The 27,297-nt window shown below is 42.3% G+C and overlaps 2 protein-coding genes and 1 long non-coding RNA gene across 4 annotated transcripts in view; 1 reads left to right on the top strand and 2 right to left on the bottom strand.

Annotated features, from left to right (window-relative positions):
* DEUP1 (deuterosome assembly protein 1) overlaps window positions 1–26,802 on the bottom strand; it is a 101,297-nt gene extending 74,495 nt beyond the window's left edge. For both annotated transcript variants that reach the window (XM_008262709.4, XM_089332403.1), the window contains exons 1-2: window positions 26,473–26,802; window positions 24,584–24,656 (exon numbers count right to left, since the gene is read on the bottom strand). In XM_008262709.4, the coding sequence (XP_008260931.1) occupies window positions 24,584–24,612 (29 nt within the window). In that variant the 5' untranslated portion in view covers window positions 24,613–24,656; window positions 26,473–26,802. The remainder of the gene's footprint in view (window positions 1–24,583; window positions 24,657–26,472) is intronic.
* The window catches only part of LOC149128495 (uncharacterized), a 63,665-nt gene that overhangs the window by 31,184 nt on the left and 5,184 nt on the right, over window positions 1–27,297 (top strand). The window contains exon 2 of the long non-coding RNA XR_016233510.1: window positions 18,740–18,938. This is a non-coding gene — a long non-coding RNA (uncharacterized LOC149128495). The remainder of the gene's footprint in view (window positions 1–18,739; window positions 18,939–27,297) is intronic.
* LOC149128496 (guanine nucleotide-binding protein G(I)/G(S)/G(O) subunit gamma-10) lies at window positions 19,485–20,624 on the bottom strand. The gene has a single exon (XM_089332405.1). The coding sequence runs from the start codon at window positions 20,599–20,601 to the stop codon at window positions 20,395–20,397; it is 207 nt and encodes a 68-aa protein (XP_089188531.1). The 5' UTR covers window positions 20,602–20,624; the 3' UTR covers window positions 19,485–20,394.

Below are 27,297 nucleotides of genomic sequence, written 5' to 3'. Positions count from 1 at the left end.
TTTTTTTTTTATCTGCCAGTAATGAAATTACTGAAAGAGAAACCAAGAAACAACTCTCGTTCACAGTAGCCACAAAAATTAAAATATTAACCAAAGAAGCGTAAGATCTCTACAGTAAAAATTATAAATAAAAATTTATAAATCAACACTGATGAATGAAATCAGAAAGGATACAAAAAATGGAAAAATATTTTTTGCTCATGGATTAGGAGAATCAATATCATTAAAATGTCTCTACTACCTAATGCAATCTACAGACTCAATGCAATCCTTATCAAAATACCAAAATCATTCTTTACAGGACTAGAAAAAGCAATCTTAAAATTCATGTGAAATAACAAAAATCTAGAATAGCCAAAGTGATCCTTAAGGAAAAAAAATCAAGCTGGAAATATCACAATACTTGACTTCAAAGCATACTATGAAGCTATAGTAATTAAAACAGCATGATACTGGCATAGAAACTGAAACACAGATCAATGGAACAGAATAGAGACCCCAGAAATCAATCCATGTACATACAGCCAACTACTTTTTAAAAAAAGATTTATTTATTTATTTGAAAGAATTACACAGAGAGAGGAGAGGAAGAGAGAGAGAGAGAGAGAGGTCTTCCATCTGCTGGTTCACTCCTCAGTTTGTCACAATGGCCAGAGGTGCACTGAATTGATGCCAGGAGCTGGGAGCTTCCTCTGGGTCTTCCCATGCAGGACTTGGGCCATCTTCTGTTGCTTTCCAGGCCATAGCACAGAGCTGGATTGGAAGTGGAGCAGCTGGGACTTGAACCAGCACTGGTGGCTTTACCTGCTACGCCATAGTGCCAGCCCCCAACTAGTATTTGACAAAAATGCTCAGGCCATACATTGGAGTAAAGATAATCTCATCAATGAATAATGCTGGCAAAACTGGATGTATATATGTAGAAGACTGAAATTAGATCCATACCTCTCACCGTATCCACTCAAGATGGGTCAAACTCCAAAATTTAAGATCTGAGACTATGAAGTTGCTGGAAGAAAATGCAGGGGAAACACTCCACGATGATTGGTGTAGATGATGACTTTTTGGATAAGACCCCCAAAGTACAGGTAACAAAAGCAAAACTAAACAAAAAGGATTATATCAAACTTAGAGGCTTCTGCATAGCAAAGGAAACTATCAATAGAGTGAGTAGACATCCAACAGAATGGGAAAATATTTGCAAGCTACTATCTGAAAAAGGATTAATATCCACAGTATATCAGCAACTTCAAAAACTCAACAACAGAAAGCAACTAGTCTGGTTAAGAAGTGATCAAAGGACCTCAATAGACAGTTCTCAAAAGAAGAAATATGAATATATGAAAAAATGCTCAACATTACTAGCCATCAGGGAAATACAAATCAAAACCACAATGAGTTATCACTACACCCCTGTCAGATGGCTGTTATCCAATGACAGACAGTACCAAATGCTAGAGAGGATGTGGAGAAAGGGGAGCACTTATATACTGTTGGTGGGAATGTACATTTGTCCAGCCATTGTGGAAAACAGTATGGAGGTTTCTTAAAAAAAAAAAAAAAAAACAGCCGGCGCCGCGGCTCACTAGGCTAATCCTCCGCCTAGCGGTGCCGGCACACCGGGTTCTAGTCCCGGTTGGGGCGCCGGATTCTGTCCCGGTTGCCCCTCTTCCAGGCCAGCTCTCTGCTGTGGCCAGGGAGTGCAGTGGAGGATGGCCCAGGTGCTTGGGCCCTGCACCCCATGGGAGACCAGGATAAGCACCTGGCTCCTGGCTCCTGCCATCGGATCAGCGCGGTGCGCTGGCCGTAGCGCGCTGGCCGCGGCGGCCATTGGAGGGTGAACCAACGGCAAAGGAAGACCTTTCTCTCTGTCTCTCTCTCTCACTGTCCACTCTGCCTGTCAAAAAAAAAAAAAAAAAAAAAAAACAAAAAAAAAACAAAAAAAAAACAAACAAACAAACTAGAAATAGATTTAGAGCAATAGCAATCCCATTGCTGGGTATATACCCGAAAGACATGAACACGTTACATCAGAGTAATATCTGCACCATCATGTTTATAGCAGCACTGTTCACAACAGCCAAGCTACAGACTCAGCCAAGGTTTCTATCATCAGGTGAATGAATAAAGAAAATGTGGGGGCTGTGGTGTAGCTGGATAAGCCACTGCCTGTGATCCCAGCATCCCATATGGATGGCCAGTCCTACCTGCTCTATTTCCAATCCAGCTCCCTGCTAATGTGCCTGAGAAAGCAGCAGAGGATGCACCCACATGGAAGACCTGGATGAAGCTTCCAGTTCCTGGTTTCAGCCTGGCCCAGCCCCAGCCATTGTGGTCATTTGGGGAGTGAATCAACAGATGAAAGATCTCTCTCTCTCTCTTTCCCCTTTCTCTTTCTCTTTATGTAACTCTACCTTTCAAATAAATAAATAAATAAACCTTTAAAAAAGCAAATGTGGTATATATACACAATGGAATATTATTCATCCATAGAAAGAATGAAATTCTACCACTTGCATCAAAATGGATGCAACTGGAGGACGTTATGTTGAGTGAAATAAGTCAGACATAGAACAACAAGTACCACATGGTCTCCCTTATATGTTGGAGCTAAGTTTAAAAAAGAGAAAAAAAAAAGCAAACAAACAAGGAAAGAAATGCCTGTGTGCATCAGTATTGCTGAAAATACAGTTTTGTCAAACTATTTTTATACCTTGTCAAACTAGCAGTTAAGAATGTTATACTGGGGCCGGCATTGTGGCATAGTGAGTAAAGCCACTGCCTGAGATGCCAGAATCCTGTATGGGCACCAACCCTGTGTCCCGGCTGCTCCGCTTCAGATCCAGTTCCCTGATAATGACCTGGGAAAAGCAGCAGAAGATGCTCCAAGTGTTTGGGCCCCTGCCACCCATGTGGGAGACCTGGAAGAAGCTTCTGGCTTCTGCCTGGCCCAGCCCTGGCTGTTGTGGCCATCTGGGGAGTGAACCCGCAGATGGAAGATCTTTCTCTCTCTCTCTCTGTTTCTCCCTCTGTCTCTGTAACTATGACTTTCAAATAAGTATTTTTTTTAAAAAAGAATGTTATACTACTAGAGTTTTAACATGTGATTACTTTAAAATTTACTGTATATGGGTGAGATGTCATCTTTCCATTTTACTCGTTTATAGTTCTTGCCTATATTCCTGCCAAACTAGGAATTTTTGCTTTTACCTGGTGAACTCTTTCTGTGGTAGAGAACTAAGCCCTTGACTGTAATATAAATTAAAAATATGTGAACTCAAAATCTAAAAAAGGAAAGAAGGAGGAAGAGTGGGAGGGAGAGAAGTGGCGGGGGGGGGGGGAGAAGGGAGCATCATTATATTCCTAGAATTGTATCCATGAATCTGTTAAAAACTAAAAAGCTAAGAATTTTTTAAAAAATGAGCCTAAAGTAGACTGTGGGCGTAATGCAATCTACTCAATCAATGTCGTTAACTAAATGAACAAATGGTTTCTTTCCTAGTTCTAACTATATCATAAAAAAGTTAGAATATTAGGACTCTCAGGGTGAAGGACTTGTACAAGTCATTTAGCCTAACTGCTTGATCTGTGCTTTCATTACATCTATAAATATTTCTTAACAGAATTAATGAATCTACACCAAGTCACTGTTTCTCATAGTGTCCATTTCACTTCCACAGGTTTCCTCTTTGGTGCTGTTAGTTGTTACCGATCAGGGAGAACATATGATATTTGTCCCTTTGGGACTGGCTTAATTCACTCAGCATAATATTTTCCAGATTCCTCCATCTTGTTGCAAATGACCAGGTTTCATTGTTTTTGACTGCTGTATAGTATTCTATAGAGTACATGTCCCATAATTTCTTTATCCAGTCTACTGTTGATGGGCATTTGGGTTGGTTCCAGGTCTTAGCTATTGTGAATTGAGCTGCAATAAACATTAATGTGCAGAAAGCTTTTTTGTTTGCCAATTTAAACTCCTTTGGGTAAATTCCAAGGAGTGGGATGACTGGGTTGTATGGTAGGGTTATATTCAGGTTTCTGAGGAATCTCCAGACTGACTTCCATAGTGGCTTCACCAGTTTGCATTCCTACCAACAGTGGGTTAGTGTCCCTTTTCCCCCACATCCTCGCCAGCATCTATTGTTGGTAGATTTCTGTATGTGAGCCATTCTAACCGGGGTGAGGTGAAACCTCATTGTGGTTTTGATTTGCATTTCCCTGATTGCTAGTGATCTTGAACATTTTTTCATGTGTCTGTTGGCCATTTGGATTTCCTCTTTTGAAAAATGTCTATTGAGGTCCTTGGCCCATCTCTTAAGTGGGTTGTTTGTTTTGATGTTGTGGAGTTTCTTAATTTCTTTGTAGATTCTGGTTATCAACCCTTTATCTGTTGCATAGTTTGCAAATATTTTTTCCCATTCTGTCAGTTGCCTCTTCACTTTCCTGACTGTATCATTTGCAGTACAGAAACTTCTCAATTTGATGCAATCCCAAATGTTAATTTTGGCTTTGACTGCCTGTGCTTCTGGGGTCTTTTCCAAGAAGTCTTTGCCTGTGCCTATATCTTGCAGGGTTTCGCCAATGTTCTCTAATAATTTGATGGTGTCAGGTCGTAGATTTAGGTCTTTAATCCACGTTGAGTGAATTTTTGTGTAAGGTGAAAGGTAGGGGTCTTGCTTCATGATTCTGCACGTGGAAATCCAATTTTCCCAGCACCATTTATTGAATAGACTGTCCTTGCTCCAGGGATTGGTTTTGGATCCTTGATCAAATATGAGTTGGCTGTAGATGTTTGGATTAATTTCTGGTGTTTCAATTCTGTTCCATTGATCTATCCATCTGTTTCTGTACCAGTACCATGCTGTTTTGATTACTACTGCCCTGTAGTATGTCCTGAAATCTGGTATTGTGATGCCTCCAGCTTTGTTTTTGTTGTACAAGATTGCTTTAGCTATTCGAGGTCTCCTGTGTCTCCATATAAATTTCAGCATCATTTTTTCTAGATCTGAGAAGAAGGTCTTTGGTATCTTGATTGGGATTGCATTGAATCTATAAATTGCTTTTGGGAGAATGGACATTTTGATGATGTTGATTCTTCCAGTCCATGAGCATGGAAGATTTTTCCATTTTTTGGTATCCTCTTCTATTTCTTTCTTTAAGGTTTTATAATTTTCATCGTAGAGATCCTTAATGTCCTTGGTTAAGTTTATTCCAAGGTATTTGAATGTTTTTGTAGCTATTGTGAATGGGATTGATCTTAGAAGTTCTTCCTCAGCCATGGCATTGCCTGTGTATACAAAGGCTGTTGATTTTTGTGCATTGATTTTGTATCCAGCTACTTTACCAAACTCTTCTATGAGTTCCAATAGTCTCTTAGTAGAGTTCTTTGGGTCCCCTAAATAAAGAATCATATCATCTACAAAGAGGGATAGTTTGAGTTCTTCCTTCCCAATTTGTATCCCTTTAATTTCTTTTTCTTGCCTAATAGCTCTGGCTAAAACTTCCAGAATTATATATTTTTTTTAACTTTTATTTAATGAGTATAAATTTCCAAAGTACGACTTATGGATTACAATGGTTTCCCCCCATAACGTCCCTCCTACCCGCAACACTCCCCTTTCCCATTCCCTCTCCCCTTCCATTCACATGAGGATTCATTTTCAATTCTCTTTATATACAGAAGATCAGTTTAGCATACATTATGTAAAGATTTCAACAGTTTGCTCCCACACAGAAACATAAAGTGAAAAATGATAGATGATTTTTTTTATTTTTTTATTTTTTTTAACTTTTATTTAATGAATATAAATTTCCAAAGTACGGCTTATGGATTACAATGGCTTCCCCCCCATAACGTCCCTCCCACCCGCAACCCTCCCCTTTCCTATTCCCTCTCCCCTTCCATTCACATGAGGATTCATTTTCAATTCTCTTTATATACAGAAGATCAGCTTAGCATACATTAAGTAAAGATTTCAACAGTTTGCTCCCACACAGAAACATAAAGTGAAAAATAATAGATGATTTTTTAAATATGATGAAATCAGATCAGACCTATTATCATGTTTAATCCCAGTGAGAGTCAAGTTGGGAATTGATAATTTCTTCTCTTTTTTTTTTTTTTTAACAGAAGATCAGTTTAGTATACATTAAGTAAAGATTTCAACAGTTTGCACCCCCATAGAAACACAGAGTGAAATATACTGTTTGAGTACTCGTTATAGCATTAAGCCTCAATGTACAGCACATTAAGGACAGAGATCCTACATGAGGAGTAAGTGCACAGTGACTCCTGTTGTTGACTTTACAAATTGACACTCCTGTTTATGGCATCAGTAATCTCCCTATGCACCAGTCATGAGTTTCCAAGGCTATGGAAGGCCCTTGATTTCTCCGACTCTTAAATAGATGATTTTTTAAATGATGATGAAATCAGATCAGACCTATTATCATGTTTAATCCCAGTGAGAGTCAAGTTGGGAATTGATAATTTCTTTTTTTTACAGAAGATCAGTTTAGTTTGCATTAAGTAAAGATTTCAACAGTTTGCACCCCCATAGAAACACAAAATGAAATATACTGTTTGAGTACTCGTTATAGCATTAAATCTCAATGTACAGCATACTAAGGACAGAGATCCTACATGAGGAGTAAGTGCACAGTGACTCCTGTTGTTGACTTTACCAATTGACACTCCTGTCTATGGCATCAGTAATCTCCCTATGCTCCAGTCATGAGTTTCCAAGGCTATGGAAGCCCTCTGAGTTCTCCGACTCTTCTTGTTTAGACAAGGTCATAGTCAAAGTGGAGGTTCTCTCCTCCCTTCAGAGAAAGGTACCTCCTTCTTTGAAGACCTGTTCTTTCCACTTGGATCTCACTCACAGAGATCTTTTTGCCAGAGTGTCTTGGCTTTCCATGCCTGAAATACTCTCATGGGCTTTTCAGCCAGATCCGAATGGCTTTAGGGCTGATTCTGAGGCCAGAGTGCTATTTAGGACATCTGCCATTCTATGAGTCTGCTGAGTATCTCGCTTCCCATGTTGGATCACTCTCCCCTTTATTTATTCTATCGGTTAGTATTAGCAGGTACTAGACTTGTTTATGTGCTCCCTTTGACTCTTAGTCCTTTCATTATGATCAATTGTGAACTGAAATTGATCACTTGGAATAGTGTGATGGCATTGGTACATGCCACCTTGATGGGATTAAATTAGAGTCCCCTGGTATGTTTCTAACTCTACCATTTGGAGCAAGTCAGCTTGAGCATGTCCCAAATTATACATCTCTTCCCTCTCTTATTCCCACTCTTATGTTTAACAGGGATCACATTTCAGTTAATTTTCAACACTTAAGAATAACTGTGTGATAATTACAGAATTAAACCAGTCATATTAAGTAGAACAGACAAAAAAAATACTAAGAGGGATAATGTATTAAGTTGTTCATTAACAGTCAGGCTATGGTGATCAAGTCACCGTTTCTCATAGTGTCCATTTCACATCAGGAGGTTTCCTTTTTGGTGTTCAGTCAGTTGTCACCGATCAGGGAGAACATATGGTATTTGTCCCTTTGGGACTGGCTTACTTCACTCAGCATGATGTGTTCCAGATTCCTCCATTTTGTTGCAAATGACTGGATTTCGTTGTTTCTTACTGCGGTATAGTATTCTAAAGAATACATATCCCATAATTTCTTTATCCAGTCTATCGTTGATGGGCATGTAGGTTGGTTCCAGGTCTTGGCTATTGTGAATTGTGCTGCGATAAACATTAGGGTGCAGACCGCTTTTTTGTTTGCCAGTTTAAATTCATTTGGATAAATTCCAAGGAGTGGGATGGCTGGGTCGAATGGTAGGGTTATCTTCAGGTTTCTGAGGAATCTCCAGACTGACTTCCATAGTGGCTTAGTCAGCTTGCATTCCCACCAACAGTGGGTTAGTGTCCCTTTTTCCCCACATCCTCGCCAGCATCTGTTGTTGGTAGATTTCTGTATGTGAGCCATTCTAACCGGGGTGAGGTGAAACCTCATTGTGGTTTTGATTTGCACTTCCCTGATTGCTAGTGATCTTGAAAATTTTTTCATGAGCTGTTGGCCCAGAATTATATTGAATAGCAGTGGTGAGAGTGGACATCCTGTCTGGTACCAGATCTCAGTGGAAATGCTTCCAACTTTTCCCCATTAGATAGGATGTTGGCCGTGGGTTTTTCATAAATTGCTTTGATTGTATTGAGGAATGTTCCTTCCATACCCAGTTTGCTTAGAGTTTTCATTATGAAATGGTGTTGTATTTTATCAAATGCTTTCTTGGCGTCTATTGAGATAATCATATGGTTTTTCTTCTGCAGTTTGTTAATGTGGTGTATCACATTGATTGTTTTGCGCACATTGAACCATCCCTGCATACCAGGGATAAATCCCACTTGGTCTGGGTGGATGATCTTTCTGATGTGTTGTTGCATTCTATTGGCCAGAATTTTATTGAGGATTTTTGCGTCTATGTTCATCAGGGATATTGGTCTGTAATTCTCTTTCAATGTTGCATCTTTTTTCCAGCTTAGGAATTAAGGTGATGCTGGCTTCATAGAAAGAATTTGGGTGGATTCCTCTTTTTCAATTGTTCTGAATAGTTTCAGAATAATTGGAGTTAGTTAGTTTTTTAAATGTCTGGTAGAATTCAGCAGTGAATACATCTGCTCCTGGGCTTTTCTTTGTTGGGAGGGCCTTTAAGTTCTTTCTTATCCTGGACAACTTTTCCATTCACTGGTCCTAAGTTGTTGCATTGAGTTCATTTAGAACAAAGACCTTTTCAATACTCTGGGCCTTAAAGTACTTGAATCGAGTCACCAATGTGCTAAATACAATTTCACTGTACCTTCAGCATTTGTGTTCAACATTGAGACTCAGTACCCACATGGACAACGGCTGGAACACGTGGAAGATAGCGCACTCTGATCCACAACTAGTCCAGAAAGGCAAACCACAGAGTCTTCAGTGATCATCCCAGCATTGTCAGGGCTTCATCGCCTACTGCCAGCTTCCTTAATTTTTGTGCCTACTAGCACTCGAGGACCAACTGGAGAAAGTAAATATGCAACCCCAACCAATTACATAGGATACGCTGCTTATAGTTACGCCTCCAACTTCCCCCTGCCAACAGCCTTGGATCACAGCAGAACTGAAGCCTCCTTTACTGTTTATAGCCTCTTTCACTTTACAGAGCTTCTCATTCCCTTGTCTGCCTTTGAGTCTCTGCTAAATTCTAGTGATGGTGAGTGGTGATTCCCTTGATACAGCAAGCTCTGAATAAGTAGCCTTTGACTGTCCTCATTTGTGTGGTTGGTCTTTATTTTCACAAATATCTTTGTTTCCTTCAACTGATACTAGAGATTACTTTTTTTCCTTTACAATTTTACACTCTGTACCCAGTATAACAGCTGGAAAATACTAGACATTTAATACACATTTGTTGAATGAATGAAAGAATGACTGACTATGGTAAGATCATCAGACCCTTCATAATCCCTAGGGCTCTCCTTTGAACAAATTCTTGTTTGCTGATTTCCTTCTTGAAATATACCACTTAGGGGAAAGGTGTTTGGCTTAATGGTTAATGTATCACTTGGAACATTTGCATCCCATCTCAGAGTGCCTGGTTCAAGTCCCAGCTCCACTCCTGATCCCAGCTTCCTGCTAAAGTGCACCTGGGGAGGCAGCAGGGTACGTCTCAAGTAGTTGGGTCCCCGCAAACCAGGTGAAATACCTAGACTGGGTTTCTGGATCCGAGCTTTGGTCTGGCCCAGCTCTGGATGTTGCAGATATTTAAGGAATGAGCCAAAGGTTGAGAGAGCTCTGTATGTCTGTCTATGTCTCTGACTTTGTCTCTCTGCTTTTCAAATAAATCCATAAAATTTAAAAAAGTACCATTTAGAACTTTAACATAATACCACAGGGATAGTCTAATCAACTCAGAGAGGGACTCTTACATCCTTTGTTTTGGGTGCCACTTTCATTCAAATAGATGAAGATCACAGTAGCTTTGCATCTGGAAGGGGAAAGGGTTAAGTAGTGATTTGATAGCATTTCAAGGTGAATTTATTCTTGTCTATAAACCTTATTTCTTTTTCATGCATGTTATGAGAAAGCCAGCTATTCACTGTCTTGTGCTTGTATAGATTTTGGGGGGAGGAATCCAAGGGCGGGCTTTGTACTTATCCTTATTAAATTTCAGCTTGATAATTTCAGCCTACTGGGTCACTATCACTGGTTCTTTCAGCAAATATTCATTAAGCACTGTATGAGGTACATGGAAAACAGAGACACAAGGCCAATTGCCTGTGCATAGACGAAGAGTGCAAGGCAGGCAGGCAGGCAGAATAAAAGACTGATGAATACATGCAGGCTCCTCAGAAAGCAGACTTGCAGAGGGTCAACTATCACAGAAGTCTTTCTAAATGAGCTAACACCTGAGCTTATATTTGAGACTCTATTTCTGTCAGGGAGCATATTCACAATACTTTGCAGTTTTGTGTTAGCAACAGATTTGAAAAACATCACTTGTTTTATATATTATATATCACTTATGTACAAATGAAATACACATATATGAATTATATGTAACATATAAATATATATATTTAGTGTGTATGTACAGGCATACCTTGAAGTAATACAGGTTTAATTTTAAACTTTCATGATAAAGTGAATATTGTAATAATGCAAATCACACAAATTTGTTGGTTTCCCAGTACATATAAAACTTACATTTACACTATGCTACAGTCTGTAAGTGTGCAATAGTATTATGTCAAGAAAACATCACACACACACACACATATTTTAGACAAGTCATTAATAATATACCATAGGGGACAGAATGGAGGAAAGAGTCCTATGATATTCCACTACCAAGCCCTTCACTTCATTGATTCACTACATTGATTATTTCTTTTATAATCAGATACTAATCCATTTAATTAACCTTGCAATTTTTCTTTCCCACAAAAATATCCTGAGAAGCGCTGTGAAGTATCATGCCAACATTCAGTGAGACGTCTATTTTGTGTTCCTGATGGCACCAACCGGAAGGTTTAGTGAACACATCTCTGACAGCGTATTACCCCTGTATGCAGTGGGCAGGGGCGCCTTCAGCTGAGTGGACTTCTATCTTCTTTCAGAATCTCACCTAAGATTTTAGTCAAGCTCAGCTTTTAGTTAAACTTAATATTCCCATTTGAAATTCATGTGTCCAATCTTCTAATGTTTTCTTGTCTTCAGTTTTTTAGAGATAATCACCAGCAGTTCAGCTGTCTCACTATCATCAATATTTACTCTGAAAACCCAGTGAACTTTAAAATAATATTAACAACACATGGTTCAGCATCCTCACATAGCTGAACATGAACACACTTATATGTTCATCACTTCCTTTAGGAACTCTGATGATGCAAAGTATTTTCCTGTACTTCCCTTCATGATCCTTACAATAGTCCCATATATCAGCTGTTATTATTCCAATTTGGGGGAATTTGATTAAGTAGCTAACAAGGAAAAACAAATCCTCTATGTCTTCCAGCCTTGGAGACTGGGTGGATTGTGTAAGACATGTTAAGCCTACTCCCTGCCCTAGGGTTTATCCTTGGCAGCAATTCACAAGAAAAAGATCCCGGGGTCAGGCCAGATCCTTCCGTATTAATCCTATAATGCATTAAGCTGAAAAAGGGGGGCATACTGAGACCTGCAGGGTGATACGCAAATCTGAGGGCCTAGAATAAAAATATTGGGGTATTATACTGTGAAATAAAGAGGGAGAAAGATAAAAAAAAAACAAGCAAACAAACCTGATGCTCTCAATGATGGTTATATTGTAAGAGTATCTATGGAGGAGCAGGGTAGTGGAGAGAGAGTCCCATCCAGAGGAGAAAGATCCAGGACACATATGGAGGTGACCCAGAGCAAGTTCTGTACCCGGTGGATTCTCCCTCCAAAGTCTTTTATGATATGGGCTTATGTCCTGGTTCTAAAGCGGGCAGACCTTCACCAGTCAGACTGCTAAATGACCATATCATCTGTTATCCAGACCAGGACAATTCTGAAAGTGAAAGGAGCATTCACAATAATTATGCCAGAGCACCAGGTATAAACAGTGGATGTTCTGAGCATACTGGCATATAGGGTCAGCCTACCCAGAACCAAATTGGAAAAGAGGGGTAGAGAGATACTTATTATTATTATTTTTTTTTTAAAGAAAAGGTAACTAGAAGAGAGTGAGTTCAGCTTGGGGCCTGGGATATATCTGAAGAGAAAAGAGTTCTGGAGCTTGGGAAAGAGACAAGGGGGTTTGAAAGACAAGTAGGGAAGTCATCACGGACACTATGGAGGGAGAGAGGCACAGAGAAAAGGGACAAAGGAGACTCAGGAGTGAGAACAGTGGAACAGTCTAAGAAATTGAGTTTCCACAAGGCTGATGAGCAATCATCCTAGGTCTTAAGCTTTTCAAAACCTTTTAATGAAATTCATTCTAAGATATATTACGTACTTACGTGCCTCAGTTAGTAGGCTTTATGCTGTATAAGGTGAGTTTTCCATGGTGGCTCACAGACCCTATTCTGCACATTAAATGCTGTGCTACCCCAGAGACATAAACAAGGCCTAATGGGGAGAGGCTCAGGGGAAGGCCTGGACCCCACCTTCACAGATATGTTTGTGATGTCAGTCTGCTCTTTAGCTGACTGTCTCTCCTCAAATAGTGAAAGGAAAGATCTATGACTTTATGACCTTTATAATTTCATGTTACCTTTGTCCAAAATTATTTATTGAAATATAGATAAAATAGATTTTCTTTGAGCATTTTTTAAAAAGATTTATTTATTTGAAAGGCAGAGTTACAGAAAGAGAAGCAAGAGAGGGTTGAGGGAAGGGGAAAGAGAGAGAGAGAGAGAGATCTGCTGGCTCACTCTCCAAATGGTGACAACAGTTTGGGCTGTGTCAGACTAAAGCCAGGAGCCAAGACTTCATCTGCATCACCCATGTGGGTGCAGGGGCCCAAGCATTTGGGTCATCTCCTGCTGCTCATTAGCAGAGAGCTGGATTGGAAGGGCAGTAGCCGTGACTTGAACCAGTGCCCAAAGGGATGCCAGCATTGCAGATAGCAGCTTAACCCACTCTGCCAAGATGCCAGCCCCTCAAGCATTTTTATTATCATCTGAAGACTGTTAGTTACTGTCTTCATTAGTGTTTGCTGATGTAGCAGCATTAAAATGCTTATTTTTTCCTACATAATTGAGTTGATAGCTCATATTCAGTCCATTCTTTTGCCTCATTTGTAAAAAGCATAATGCTGGGATGTGGTGGAGGTATAGATATCATTATTTTATTTTTTCTAAAGATTTATTTTATTTATTTGAAAGACAGAGTTACAGAGAGAGAGGTCGAGCCAACGAGAGAGAGAGAGAGAGAGAGAGAGAGAGAGAGCGCTTTTCCATCCCTTGTTTCACTCTCCAAATGGCCAAAACCACCAGAGCTGAGCTGATCCAAAGCCAGGAGCTAGGAGCTTCCTCCTGGTCTTCCACATGGGTACAGGGGCCCATCCTCTACTGCTCTCCCAGGCCACAGCAGAGAGCTGGATTGGAAGTAGAGCATCTGGGATTCAAACCTGCACCCATATGGGATGCTGGCACTCAGGCCAGGGCTTTAACTCACTACGCCACAGCGACGGCCCCTGAACATCATTATTTTTGAAAAGTATGCTTAAATGTAATTATAAAGGCCATGATCTTTAAAAAATTATTTATATTTATTGAAAGAAGGACACACACACACACACACACACAGAGAGAGAGAGAGAGACAAAGAGATATTTTCCATTTGCTGGTTCACTTCCCAATGCCTGCACCACCAACTGAGGCTGGGCCAGACTAAAATCAAGAGCCTGGATTGCCATCTGGATCTCCTATATGCTTGAAAGAGACTCAAGTACTTGAACCATCACCTGCTGCCTCTCAGTGTGCACATTAGCAGGAAGTTGGAATTGGAAGAGGAGCCAGAACTTGAACCTAGGCACTCCAACATGGGATGTGGTCATCCCAAGTCGTATATTAACCAATGCACCAACCCCCTACCCACTGCCAAGAACTTGCTTCAAAGTCTTCATCATAATCCTAAAAAAAGACATTAATAGCAATGACATGCAATGTCATAGCCTCCAAGTCCCTATCAATGTTTCATTAGAATTATAGGAACATACAAACTTAAAATCTCTTCTTTAAAATGTTACAAAAAGAGAGAAAATATGCTACATACCTACACTACAGATGACTTTTTCTGTAATAACTTTCCATCTCTGAATACCTCATAGTGTACAGAGGGGAGAAGGTAAGAAGGCAGAGACAGTGAATTTATTAGATGCACTAATGTCTTTCTTCAGGGAACCTTAGCAATTACTTTGTAGTATAAGTAGCTTCACTATCCTCATAAACTTATGAATCTGAATTATTATTTTACAGCAATACATATAGCATGTAATACAATTAATAAAAATGTTTACATGTTTATTACTTGGGTTCTGTAAGCCAAACTCTGGGAAATTAAATTTCCCTCCTGCCAGAAAGTCTATTTGATGAGACTGCAGTGTTGATACACGTGAGGATAGTCATGTTACCCTTTTCCCACTTAAACATGACTGTTTACTAGATCCCAATAGGAAAGAATTAGGTACTCATTGATAAAAATCTGTTTTTCTTGCATTAGGCAACCTTTTAAATTGTTTCCTGAATGTTGGAAATCTCTACTGAGTGACTCATACCAGTTTGTTCTGATAGCTTCTAAATCTATTTGCAGCCAAAGTTTCTGAGCTCCAGACTTCTCTGGCCAGCTACCTATTCAACACTGACATTTCCATAGGACATCCAGAAGCATTTGAGCTTCACATGTTCAAAACACAGCGCTTGACTCCCTGTACTAGAAACCTGCTCCTCATGCAAGTCCATGCCATCTCTCTAATTAGCATGATTGTTACCAGTGGATCAAGATAAAAACTCTTCATAATCATAGATTTGTGTTTCCCCCTCAAACTCCAAAATCATAGTAAGTTTTATTGGCACTACCTCCAATATATATCATGCATTCTGACCCTATCTCACGATATCCAGAGATAAAACCTGGTCGGAGTCATCCTTACAACTTGTCTTCTAGTAGCTTACTGCTATGATTCGATATGGTTGGACTGTGTCCCTTGGACACTTATTTGCTGGAAGCTTTACCCTCAATGTAATGGTATTGACAGACAGTGGAACCTTTAAGAGGTGGAGCTTAGAGGGAGGTATTTAGGCCATTCGAAACATCACTGTGGGAAGAGAATAATATAGTTCTTGTGGGACCCCGGTTAATGGTTGTAGGGGTGAGTTGTTATAAAAAGAGAAAGCCTGACCCCTGCGTCTCTCTGGTTTCCCATCTCACCATGTGTTTCTGTCTTTGGGACAGCCTCCGCCCTGGTGCCATCAGCAGAGCCTGGCCTGATGGTGCTGCCCAATCTTGGACTTTCAGTCTCCAAAAACTGTGAGCTAAATCAACCTCTTCTTAATAAAGGACCCAGCCTCATGTATTTCTGTGATTTTCACAGAAAACGGATTAATGTGTCTACCCCAAATCTTGCCTTTCCTCCATAATAACAGAACTTTAACGTTATTCAGAGTGGAAATGTTCCAGCTGAAAAGGCAGCTACATTTCCCAGGCTTCCTTGGAGCTAGGCATGGCCATACAACAAAATATGGCCTGTGAAAGGCAAGCGGAAGTTGCTGTAAAGCTTTTAGCAGGAGGGCTGAAGTGGATGCTGTGGGAGCCCTACACCTCTCTGCCCTCACCACCTTGGCACACATGGGCCTGCTCTCCAGTGGGGAATTCTTCCTGGATTATCTGCATGGGCTGTGTGAGAGAGGCAGGGGAGATCTGCCACACAAAAGAGAAAGGGATATGAAGACGAAGCAGAGGCGGATTGCAAGAAGTGGCCTTGAGTACTGAAATGATGCTGCCACAAGCCACGGAATGTTGTCAGCCACCAGCTCTGGAAGAGGCGAGGAAAAGGTCCTCCCCAAGAGCGTTGTCAGGGAGTGCAGCTCTTCTGACTGATTTCGGTCCGTGATACTGATTTTGGGCTTTCAGCCTCTGGGAACAGTGATTTTCATTGTTTTAAGCTGCCAAGTTTGTGGTGATATGTTATAGTAGCCATAGGAAAATAATACACTATCTCTTCATATCCACAGTAAACCACTTGTATCCAAACCCTTGCCTTACAGCTGGTTTCTATAGAAACCCCCAAATAAGAATGCCAGCATGCAATCTTTTGTTTGTACTCATCACCCTTCATCTGCTCCCTCCTCCTTTTAAAAATATTTTATTTTTATTTATTTTAAAGAGTTACAGAGAGGTCTTCCATTTGCTGGTTTACTCCCCAGATGGCCACAATGGCCAGAGCTGCACCGATCTCCCACATGGGTGCAGGGGCCCAAGGACCTGGGCCATCTTCCACTGCTTTCCCGGGCAACAGCAGAGAGCTGGATCAGAAGAGGAGTAGCTGGGACTAGAACCACGCCCATATGGGATGCCAGTGCTTCAGGCCAGGGCTTTAACATGCTGTGCCACAGCGCCGGCCCCTGGACCCTGATTTGTTTTGGTATTGTTGTATGCAACTCTGAATCATACTTAAGTTTTGTGATTCTCCTCTGATAGTTCTCCAGCATGGGGACATGGTACCAGGCAGTGCTCCAAGTTCAGGTTCTTGACTCCATCTCTTTTACCCCTTCAAGGGAGGTACTCCTCAGTTCTTCATTACCACTCTGTTGGGGTGAGTGTTCAGGCTACCCAGTAGTCCTTCACTGATGCTACCCTGGCTGGGAGGGGCAGCAGTGCCTTATTATATCTTGCTATGTGACACTCTGTGAGGTGGGTGGCCTCATGACCATTAATACTCAAAGCATCTTGATTCTCTTCACCATCATAAATGTATATGTGCTGTGGCTTGTGGCAAGCACTGGATTATACAAGTCCCTGGGCCATAGCACTAATTGAGTCTCACGCCCCACCACTATTTTCTTTGATAGGCTGTCATGTTTGAATTTGTTTTTTCATTCACATATGCTGACCGCACACCTACCCCATGTCAGCCACTGTGTGGGTCCCTATAGTGCAACAGCGGAGACGATAAACCTTCTTGGGCCGAGCTGGGGGCCCTAGAACCCACAGGCCTACAGTGCTACTGGATTCACTTGATGATTCTGTCAACACTGATGCTTATGCCACACTTCTCTTGCCCGATTTTTTTTTTTTTTTGGTCTCAATTTTTCCTTTCCTTGAGTTTAGTTTGAGGAGGATGCAGCTTTGATGCTAACTGCTGCCATTGTGATTGCTTCTTCCTTCACATGTTGGACATTTCTCCCCACATGCTGAGCATTTCTCTGTTTCACCACTGCGTTGACTAGAGGCTCACAAATCTTTCCCTGAATGTGTTAGCAGCTTAGTTAGTCTCTCAATGGAATCTTCCCCTGCAGTTTTCATTTTTTCCCTTGTTCCATTTCTTCTTTCTACTATTCTTTCCTCCTTTCAAAGCCACTCACTGAATCCCTATAATCATGTAGCATTGTGCTGACATTTCAGAGTCCACCTCCAAAGTTTGGCATATCAATATTTTTACTGCCTGTATACTTTGTTTCATTTTCAGAGAAATAAGACTAGCAGAACATGTCAAATTTGATTGCTCTGGAGAGGAGCATGTGTGTGTGGAGAGGAATAAAAAATCATGGATGGAGAACAGGGGAAGTATAGCTTGAAGCACACAGAAGGGAAGAGAATCAATCAAAAGGGATTTTCAATGTGCAATAAGAATATACTATTAAAGTTCCAATGTCTTGTATTATAACAGAAAAATTAAAAATTTTAAAAGCTAAAATTAAAACTGTATTTAACTCATCAAGATGCTAACACGTAAAGCTTTGATTCTGAATTAATATATCTCAGAGGGAAAAGACACTTCTAAGAGGTAAAACTGATGCACATATAGAAGATTAGTTTTAAAGGACTTTTTCTGAATTCAGAGGTGAGGAATTATGCTTTAATATTCATCTGCCTTGCTCCTTTGAAAATATGACTTCCATGGCAGATGCAAATAATCTGGTGGATTGTGTAGCAGTGACTAGATTTCTAGGAAGCATTTGACAAGATTCTATGAAAGAGATCAGTGGCAAGGGATAAGTCACAGATAAGAGGTATAATAAAAGATTCAGTAGAGAAAAAGTGAGATTTTTGGTTAGTGATGGATAAACATACATATATTGTGCTTTCTTCTCATATCCTAGTACAGTAAAACAAAGGAGTAATTTTAACTTATGAGGTTAAACCTATGATGGGAAAAAAAGCCGGCTGGCGGCGGAGAAAGCCAAGAAGAAACACAGTTAGGTACTTCTGGGAGAAGAGGCGAATGTGAGCCTGCAAGCACGAGAATGGCGAAGTAGGGAATGAGTGAGAAGGGAATGGATGCCTAGATACCTCCCCAGCAGTAGAGTCCAGGCGCATTCTCTGGTGAAGGTAACAGAAAGAGGCTGTGGGACTGGAGGAACACTAGGCACAATAGGGAGCTGCTATTCTAGAAACTGGGGGTTAAGTTGCTGCCACACAGTGCAAGTGTAAATCCCCAGAGCACCCCCTCCCTCCATTCCCCAAATGCTGATACCCAATTTATTCTTTCCAGGCAGGGGACTGGAAGAGGATTCTCTGGAATCTGATCAGTCCAAGGCAGAAGGCTAAAGGACAGGGTCCTGGCAAGAACACAGCCTAGCCTGATGACCACACAGTGAACTGTGTGCACAGGAGCTTTCCAGCAACTTTCTACAGTACCACTCTGAAATGGGAGTAAGCAGCAGGAATCCTGGACTCACATGGCAGACAAGGTGAGTCAAATACAAACAAAAGGGCAGATTTTGAAGAGAATTATGCAGAAAGAATACTTCAAAGATTTAGCATTAAGATACCAGAGTTATTAATTTTAGACATAATAAAATATCGTGCAGGAAAAGCAAAAGTAATCACAGTGTACTACATGACTCAGAGGTGAAGAGTACTTGCAGAGTCATAACAAGGCAAAGAGAAAACCGGGCTCACCAAAATCATGGTGTGCTAGGAGGATGGAGGAGTGGGAATTGTGGCTCTGTGTGTGTGTGTGTGTGTGTGTATGTCTGGGTGGGGATGAGGCAGTGCAGGGCATGCAAAATATCCATTGTGGAAGTCAGTAGATAATACCCAATGAGGAAGTAGTAATATAAGCATATTTTCAGAGACAGATAAACCTTTCTTCCTTCCCACACCCCCTAGAAAAGAAAGAAATGAAAAAAAAAAATCAGGCAAAAGAATTAAAAGTGGTTGCCTCCAGTAGATGAATGGGGGAAGGAACAGGAGATGGCTGTTTTTTCAGTGACAGTAGTGAAGTTTCAAATGGCTTTTTTTTTTTTTTAATTAATCAGAAATTTTTATTCCCAAGCTCTTCAAACATTAAAGCACAAAGCATCCTAAAAGTGTCCCATGTTAACTCAAAGGCACATCATCAGAGTAGAACATTTGTGACGTGAAGAATTATTTTAGGTATTAATATTTTTACATTACTTTGTTTTTAATCATGTGCAACGCTCTGTGTGTAGGTCACATTTTAAACATTTTTTAAAGGCATTCTTTAAAAGTACAGCTACAACTACAAAGTAAGTGAACTTAACAAGACAAAGATCAAATCTTCTTCATACACAGAATGGGGCAACCTAATACCCAAGATATCGTTAACCTTGCCAAACAAGTTTTCTATGAAACATCTCCCACGTTTAGTGTTATAAGTGAAACAATTTTCTCCTTTAGAAAAATCAAGACATCATTTGATTAGTAAAACCTACTCTGCCCCCGAATTTTATCCTTTCTTATCTTTACTTAGTGGCTGTAAATTCATGAGAAAAAAATTTTATTATGGTATCAAAATCTTACAAATATTCATTTTTTAATAAACAAAAATGTTTTTCTCCCTAAAATGTAAATATTCAATACATACAACACATTCCAGGTTTAGAAACACCACTCATTCACTCGCGGAAGGTGTGTGACTTGGTGTATTTGGTGGTAAGGGTTTTGTCTGTCTTACTATAAAGCACTTCACCATGCCAATCAGGCCATTGTCACTGGGCTCCTTTATCTGAGTAGAAACTCATTCCTTTCTGTGGGACTTTGGAGATGGGCCCAGGCCACAGGGAAGGTCTGAAACGTCTACAAGTCATTCGGCTGCAGGAAATGTCTTCTAGAGACTTGGAGGCAGTCATTCTTCACTTTGTGCTCGAAGGCATTGCTCGGCGAACTTCTTCCCTGCGGTGCTCAGAGCAAAGCACACGAGCGGGGCTCCCGGAAGGGGTTGCTTCCGGCTGGCACGCCCACCAGCAGCGCGTCCTTGCACGCGTTCTGCATGCAGTACTGCTGGAGTTCGGCGGCCGCCTGGGAGACCTTGATCCTCTCCACGCCGGCCTCGAGCTTGAGCTGCTCCACCACGCGCTGCAGGGCGCTCACGCTGGCCCCGGAAGACATGGCGGCGGCGCTGGGCTCCGGCTCAAATGGCTTTTTAAAGTACATATTTGTATTTTTCTTCATGTCACATATGACTGTGTGTATATATATATATGTATATATATATGTATATTTATTGTTAGCCTCTATCACTAACATATTAAGTTCCTTCAGGGACAATTGTTGTCTGTTTTGTATGAGCAGCTCATAGGAGACACTAAAATATTTGTTGAATGAAGGCTGTGCCATAAAACATTGCTGTGTACCTGGGCGATGCAGTTTGATAAGCTACATAACAAGTCCCTGGTGCAGAGGTTTTGTTGGATTTGTGATCTGGATTTTCATTATTTCTCAATAGCACAAGGTACAGAGGCTCTCTAAGCTTTGGAGAGCATGGTTAGCAATGTCTGGCCCCATGGTTGCTGTTATGAGTGAAGCAGTTCCTCATGGAAACCTCCAGTAACTTCCACTAACTTCTGTTGTGTAATCACATTGTGTACCTAAGCAAGTCCTATGGTTCTTTACTAAATCCTAAAGTTTTAAAAGGACAAAGGTTCTTAGTGATCTTTGCATGAACTACAGGGCTTAGTACTGGGCCTGTCACACTCTTTTCAGTAGTCAATACTTGTTTTCCCCTGAAGAGAATGGAAATAGCAGTCCCCATGACCTGAGATCTCAGGAGTGAAATGATAACTGATATGATAACTGATAAAGCTGCCTTAGGTTTGAAACTTCCAATCCGCATCTTAATCCTTACTGTCACTGTCATACCAGGGACCCAACACATACTCAATCCAGAATTATCCACCTCCTCCTCCTCCTCCTTCTTCTTCTCTTCCTCTTCCTCTTCCCCTTCCCCCTCCCCCCTCTCCCCCCTCCTTCTTCTAAAGATTTACTTATTTACTTGAAAGGTAGAGTTACAGAAAGAGAAAGACAGACAGACAGACAGACACACACACACACACACACACACACAGATCTTCCATCCACTGATTGACTCCCCAAATGGCTGAAATGGCTGTGAGCTGGGCTGGTCTAAGACCAGAATCCAGGGGCTTCTTCTAGATCTCCCAAGTGGGTACAGGGGCCTAAGCACTTGGGGCCATCTTCTGCTGCGTTTCCAGGCATATTAGCAGGCAGCTGGATCAGAAGTGGAGCAGCTGAGACTCAAACTGGCCCCCATATGGGATGCCATTGTCACAGGCTTTCACCTGCTATGCCACAACGCTGGCCCCTCAATCTAGAATTCTAACCTGATGTAGCTATGGGTATCAGGCTGCTCCTTGTACCTTTATTTTTTGTTTGAAGATTTCTTTATTTATTTGAAAGGCAGAATTACAGAGAGGCAGAGGCAGAGAGAGAGAGAGAGAGAGAGAGAGAGAGAGAGAAAAGTCTTTCATCTGCTGGTTCACTCCCCAAATGGCCACAATGGCTAGAGCTGGGCCAATCTGAAGCCAGGAACCAGGAGCTTCTTCAGGTCTCCCATGCAGGCGTAGGGGTCCAAGGACTTGGGCCATCTTCTTCTGTGTTTCCAGGCACATTAGTAGCAGTTGGATCAGAAGTGGAGCAGCTGAGACTCAAACTGGTGCCCATATGGGATGCCGGCACTGCACGCGGTGGCTTTACTGGCTATGCCACAGCGCCAGCCCCTCCTTGACTCTTATTGCCAGGAATGTAGGGATTGGGTTCAGACATATCTGATTTTGAATCTTGTCTCCTTCCACTAACCAGCTGTATATTCTAGGGTATATCGCTGCTTTCTCTCTCTCTCCTCGCCTCTGCTTTCCCTCTCTCTACTCTTCCGAGTCTCAGTGTGTTAAAGACTCCTCGTTATTCACGATAACAATTCTTCCTTTACACATTCTCCCTTACTTTTGATGGGGTTGCGTTCTGATGATCTGATCATAAGTTGCAAGTATCATAAGTCAAAAATGAATGTAATATGAGGGTAATTTAGAGAGTTCATTAAAAATATGCATTATCTTTTTATTTTTTTTCATGAACTTGTTGAAGTACTCTTGTACACCTAATTAATCCACTATCACAGTTTAGCAACTCAGTATACTGCAGGTTTTCAGTTGCTTCCCCTCCTGATCCTACGGCTGATTGGGAGCTGTAGCTCACTGCCACCACCTGGCATTGCTAAACAGTATTCTATCATAAATTACTAGCCTGGGAAAAGACAAAAATTCAAAGTTCAAAGTATGGTCTCTGTTGAATACATATTGCTTTTACACTATCGTGAAGTCGATTGTAAGTCAAGCCATCATCATCTGGGGACCATCTGCATCACAGAATTTCAAAGCTTTTGCTGGCCACAGGGCTGCCCAGTTGGGGTCCACATTTCCCAGCCTTTAGTGGGGCTAGCTGAAACCAAGTTCTGGCTCTGCCCTGACTAGGCCACATTCCTAAAAGGAAAAATGTTATTCTTTCCTTTTGTCCTTATCTTTCCCTCTATTAAGAGAATAATCATGATTTCTGTTTCTCTCCAGTCTCTTAAAAATAAAGGTATTGAGTACTGTGCTAAGCCCTATACTATAATTCATACATAGATCATTAAGAAACTTTGTTCTTTAAAAAATAAGAATTTAGTAGAGATAGTGGGAGCTGAAGTAATCATTTTGGGTTCAGAGGTGTAAATCATGTTAAGGATGGTAAAGCTGCCCTCTCAACTCTGGTCTGCTTTATCTCTGGACTGGTATTTGAGATAGAAATGAACTTCCATCTTATTTGAGCCACTTGTATTTTGGGGTCTTTTGTTACAAGAGCTTAGATTACAATATTTCTGTTTTCTTGTTGTAAAATGAAAATGACACCTAGCAGGGCTATTATGAGGAGGAAGGAGTGACAGTTATTATATCTAGACTTTTCAGCTTTCCTTTTGCTTGGTGTCAAAGTCACGCCTGAATAGAATCACTGCAATAACACACCCAGATGTGTCGGGTGACACATCTGTCACCAGAATGGTGTGACGGATGCCAAGGTCAGTCACAGTCACAATGAGGCTTTACAACTCCACCCCATACACTCCCCACTCTCCAAGTCCTGGGTCAGGAAGTGGCCAGTGGACTACTGCAATAGGAAGAGAAACCTTTGAGGTGCTCGTGGCAGGGAAGGGGCAGGGAACAGGTATTTGTAACAAGGAATTTGATTCATTTTCTACAATGGTAAATGCTATACAAGTTTCATTCCTATCTCTTTACTAAAGTTTTGGTAAGCCATTCCATTCTTGCTACTGTTTTGTGGAGCTGGACCTATTTTCAGGCTGTGTTTAAATGTTGATTTCATGGGCCGGCACTGTGGTATAGTGGGTTAAGCATCCACTGGCCACGCTGGCATCCCATATGGGCACCTGTTTGTGTCCCAGCTGCCCCTCTTCCAATCCAATTCTCTGCTTATGACCTGGGAAAGCAGTAGAAGATGGCCCAAGTGCTTGGGCCCTTACAACCCTGTGGGAGACCTGGAAGAAACTCCTGACTCCTGGCTTTGGATTGTCCCAGCTCTGGCCATTGCAGTCATTTGGGGAGTGAACCATTGGAGGAAGACCTTTCTCTCTCTCTCCCTCTCTCTGTATATAACTCTAGCTTTCAAACAAACAAGTAAAATCTTAAAAAAAAAAAGTTGAGTTCAGCCTTAAGAGCAAGAACAGAGGTTAAGTTTGGAAACAACACAAGAAAGGAGTAGGCTGGCTAACAGTTGCTGCTTTGTGGAAACATTATGAGCAAATGAGCCTGGGCACTCATCACCCTAAGACAATGACATAATCACTAAAAGTTGGAAAATCATAATTTTTGAGTTTAGATCAGCATAGTCAAGACTGGAGAGATTTACACTATAGAATGATAAGTACAGTTACTTGAAATTCCTCCCCTCCTCCCAGCCTCTTCCCTCAAAATAACTGGCATGTCCTTTTATTAATAGTAATTTTCAAAATTCATTTTTCATCAGGGAGTTTTTGGGCATAAAGTACCAATTTATTAAACAGAAATTTCTCAACACTTACCCCATTGTATTATGAGTTTGGTTCTCCATGTCAAGAACCAGCTACATCTGGTTTATATTTCTCGATTTTTAACCTGTTAGGAAGAAAATGATCTAGATTTCTTAAATGCTTACATTTTGTTAACCTATAAAAGATAATTTTGTAATTGGAAAATCATTTAATATGAGTGTATGTGTTGTAGCTATTGGTTCTATAAAGTATAGAAATTTGGGCTTTATTTGTTTTTTTTTTTTTTTAAATTTTTTTTTTATTATTATTTTATTATTTTTGACAGGCAGAGTGGACAGTGAGAGAGAGAGACAGAGAGAAAGGTCTTCCTTTTGCCGTTGGTTTACCCTCCAATGGCCGCCGCGGCCGGCGCGCTGCGGCCGGCGCACCGCGCTGATCCGATGGCAGGAGCCAGGAGCCAGGTGCTTTTCCTGGTCTCCCATGGGGTGCAGGGCCCAAGCACCTGGGCCATCCTCCACTGCACTCCCTGGCCACAGCAGAGGGCTGGCCTGGAAGAGGGGCAACCGGGACAGAATCCGGCGCCCCGACCGGGACTAGAACCCGGTGTGCCGGCGCCGCAAGGCGGAGGATTAGCCTAGTGAGCCGCGGCGCCGGCCGGGCTTTATTTGTTTTTAATACCCCCTAGCATTTATGGTATTGGCTTAGTGATAAGCTGAAATATGTGGAATTGACTGACATGGGTACCTACTTATTATTTACGGAATGACAGCTTGGTACCAAGAGTTTGCCAAGTACTTAGTATAGGAGAACAAGTAAAATAAGAGTTCCGTGGCTGGTGTTGTGCTATAGTAGGTTATGCCTGTGGTGCTGGCATACCATATGGGTGCCAGTTGGGGACCTGGCTGCTCCACTTCCAATCCAGCTCCCTGCTAATGCACCTGGGAAAGCAGTGGAAGATGGCACAAATGCTTGGGCCTCAGTATCCATGTGGGAGATGCAGATGAAGCTCTTGGCTCCTGGTTTTAGCCTCGCTCAGTGCTGGCTGTTGGGACCATTTGGGGAGTGACACAGCAGATGGAAGAACTATCTCTCTGTCTCTCCTTCTCTCTCTGTAATTCTGACTTTCAAATAAAATAATCTTTTTTAAAAAATCAGAGTTCCTATTCAAAGGAGGCCCACTAGATGCTCTCAAACTTTCCATTCTGGTGGATCCTCTAACAGTCTGCCTTGGTTTAAGTACATTCCTTCTATGACCCTTTCTGGACTGTGTTAGAATGGATGTACCATGAGCGTTAGGACAGAAATGTTGAGAATTGCCCCTAAATCAGAATCATACAGTTCCTCAGTGGGTCAGCAGGCACTGGCTCACCTGTTGAAAAATAGGGATGTTTCCACTTGCCTAAAGTTTTTAAAAAAAGTTTTTTCTTTTCCCAGAAACAACGTTTTCGTTAAAAATAATCTAATAGGTGGGGAAAGTATTGAAAAGGCCTTCAACTCCCGTGAATCACAGAATGAAAGTCAACTAATAGCATTCAAGGTGGGAGGAAGAGGAGGAAGACTCCTGTAAGTCAAAAGCAGTTAAAGAGAGCCTGGACTTGTGCGCAGAGCGGAGATGATGAGCGAAAATTTGGCAGGAAGGAGCAGATGACCACGTAGCTCCTCAGACCCCCTCCCCAGTGTAACGTTGGGGAAACCGAGGCACGGGCCAGGGAGATGACTGGCCGAAGGCCATACAGCTGGCACCTGTGCCTTCCAGGGGAGGGAGACGGCTCTGGGTTCCGCAAGGGCAGCCCTCGTGGCCCTCGCACCCCAGGCGCTCCGCTCCCGTCGCGCGCCCCCGGCCCGCCCCGCGCCCAGTTCAAGCCTGGCCTCCCCACCAAGCACCCGGCCCGTTGGGGGCTCCAGTCCTTCTCGGCCGGGGGGCGACAGGGGCCGGTTACCTGCGCTGTGCCGCGCGGCGCTCACCGGAGAGGTCTGAGGCCCGGGGAGCCGGACCGCCCAGGTCACTCCCGCCCGGCCGAGCCCGCCTCGCGGGGCACCCGCCACCCGCCGCCGCCGCCGGGTTCCCGCGCTCCCAACGCGCGGCCCCCGAGGCCGTTGAGGCCTCTCCCTGCCCTAGAGCCTCCAGCCAGCCACGCCGCCACCCGTTGTCAAGGGGACGCGCCTCGGAACTCGCGGCCGCCGGGGAGGGGGATGGGCGCGGCTGGGCTGCGCCTTTCGGGGCTCCCAGGGCGCCCCAAGCCTCCCCAACGCGAGCGCGACCTCGCGTCCCGCCGCTGTGCGTCTTGTGTCCGCCCGGTAGACCATTCGAGGTCTTCTCTCTGTGCTCCCACTGCTGAGTCCAGTGGGCACCAGCAGTGTCCTTTGAGTGAATGAATGAATGGGGAGGGTTCCTCCTCCGCGTGTCTTAACCCCCTCTGGCCCTCTTTCCTCTTACCCACATTTGAAATGTTAGGGAATAGTAATAGGCTTGGGGTTAAGAGAGATGTCTTTCTCTCTGTCCACCAGTTGTCTTCCAGCTGGGGAGAGCTGGGTTTCGTTCTGCGCCCACAGTGCCTCTGGTGGTGCTAAGAGCAGCATGTGTACCTGTTGATCCTGCCCAGCGCATGGCTTCCAGCTGGGCCCGGCAGGCTGTGTGACTTCCCTCTTGGGAGAAGGGACTCACTTCTAGCAGAGGAACAGAACGCAAAGCAACTGCTTCCAAATTCTTTCCCCATTCCACAGAATTCCAAAAATAATCAATGACAGAATCTCTATCCCATCCT

Source organism: Oryctolagus cuniculus, chromosome 1, assembly GCF_051225735.1.
Source record: "Oryctolagus cuniculus isolate XC-2025 breed Fujian yellow rabbit chromosome 1, ASM5122573v1, whole genome shotgun sequence".
NCBI classification, from domain to species: domain Eukaryota; kingdom Metazoa; phylum Chordata; class Mammalia; order Lagomorpha; family Leporidae; genus Oryctolagus; species Oryctolagus cuniculus.
This window is presented reverse-complemented; position numbering and strand designations above follow the sequence as displayed.

What these genes read in the sequence shown, in the direction of transcription:
- LOC149128496 (XM_089332405.1), bottom strand. Translation starts at nt 20,601, where the DNA reads ATGTCTTCCGGGGCCAGCGTGAGCGCCCTGCAGCGCGTGGTGGAGCAG.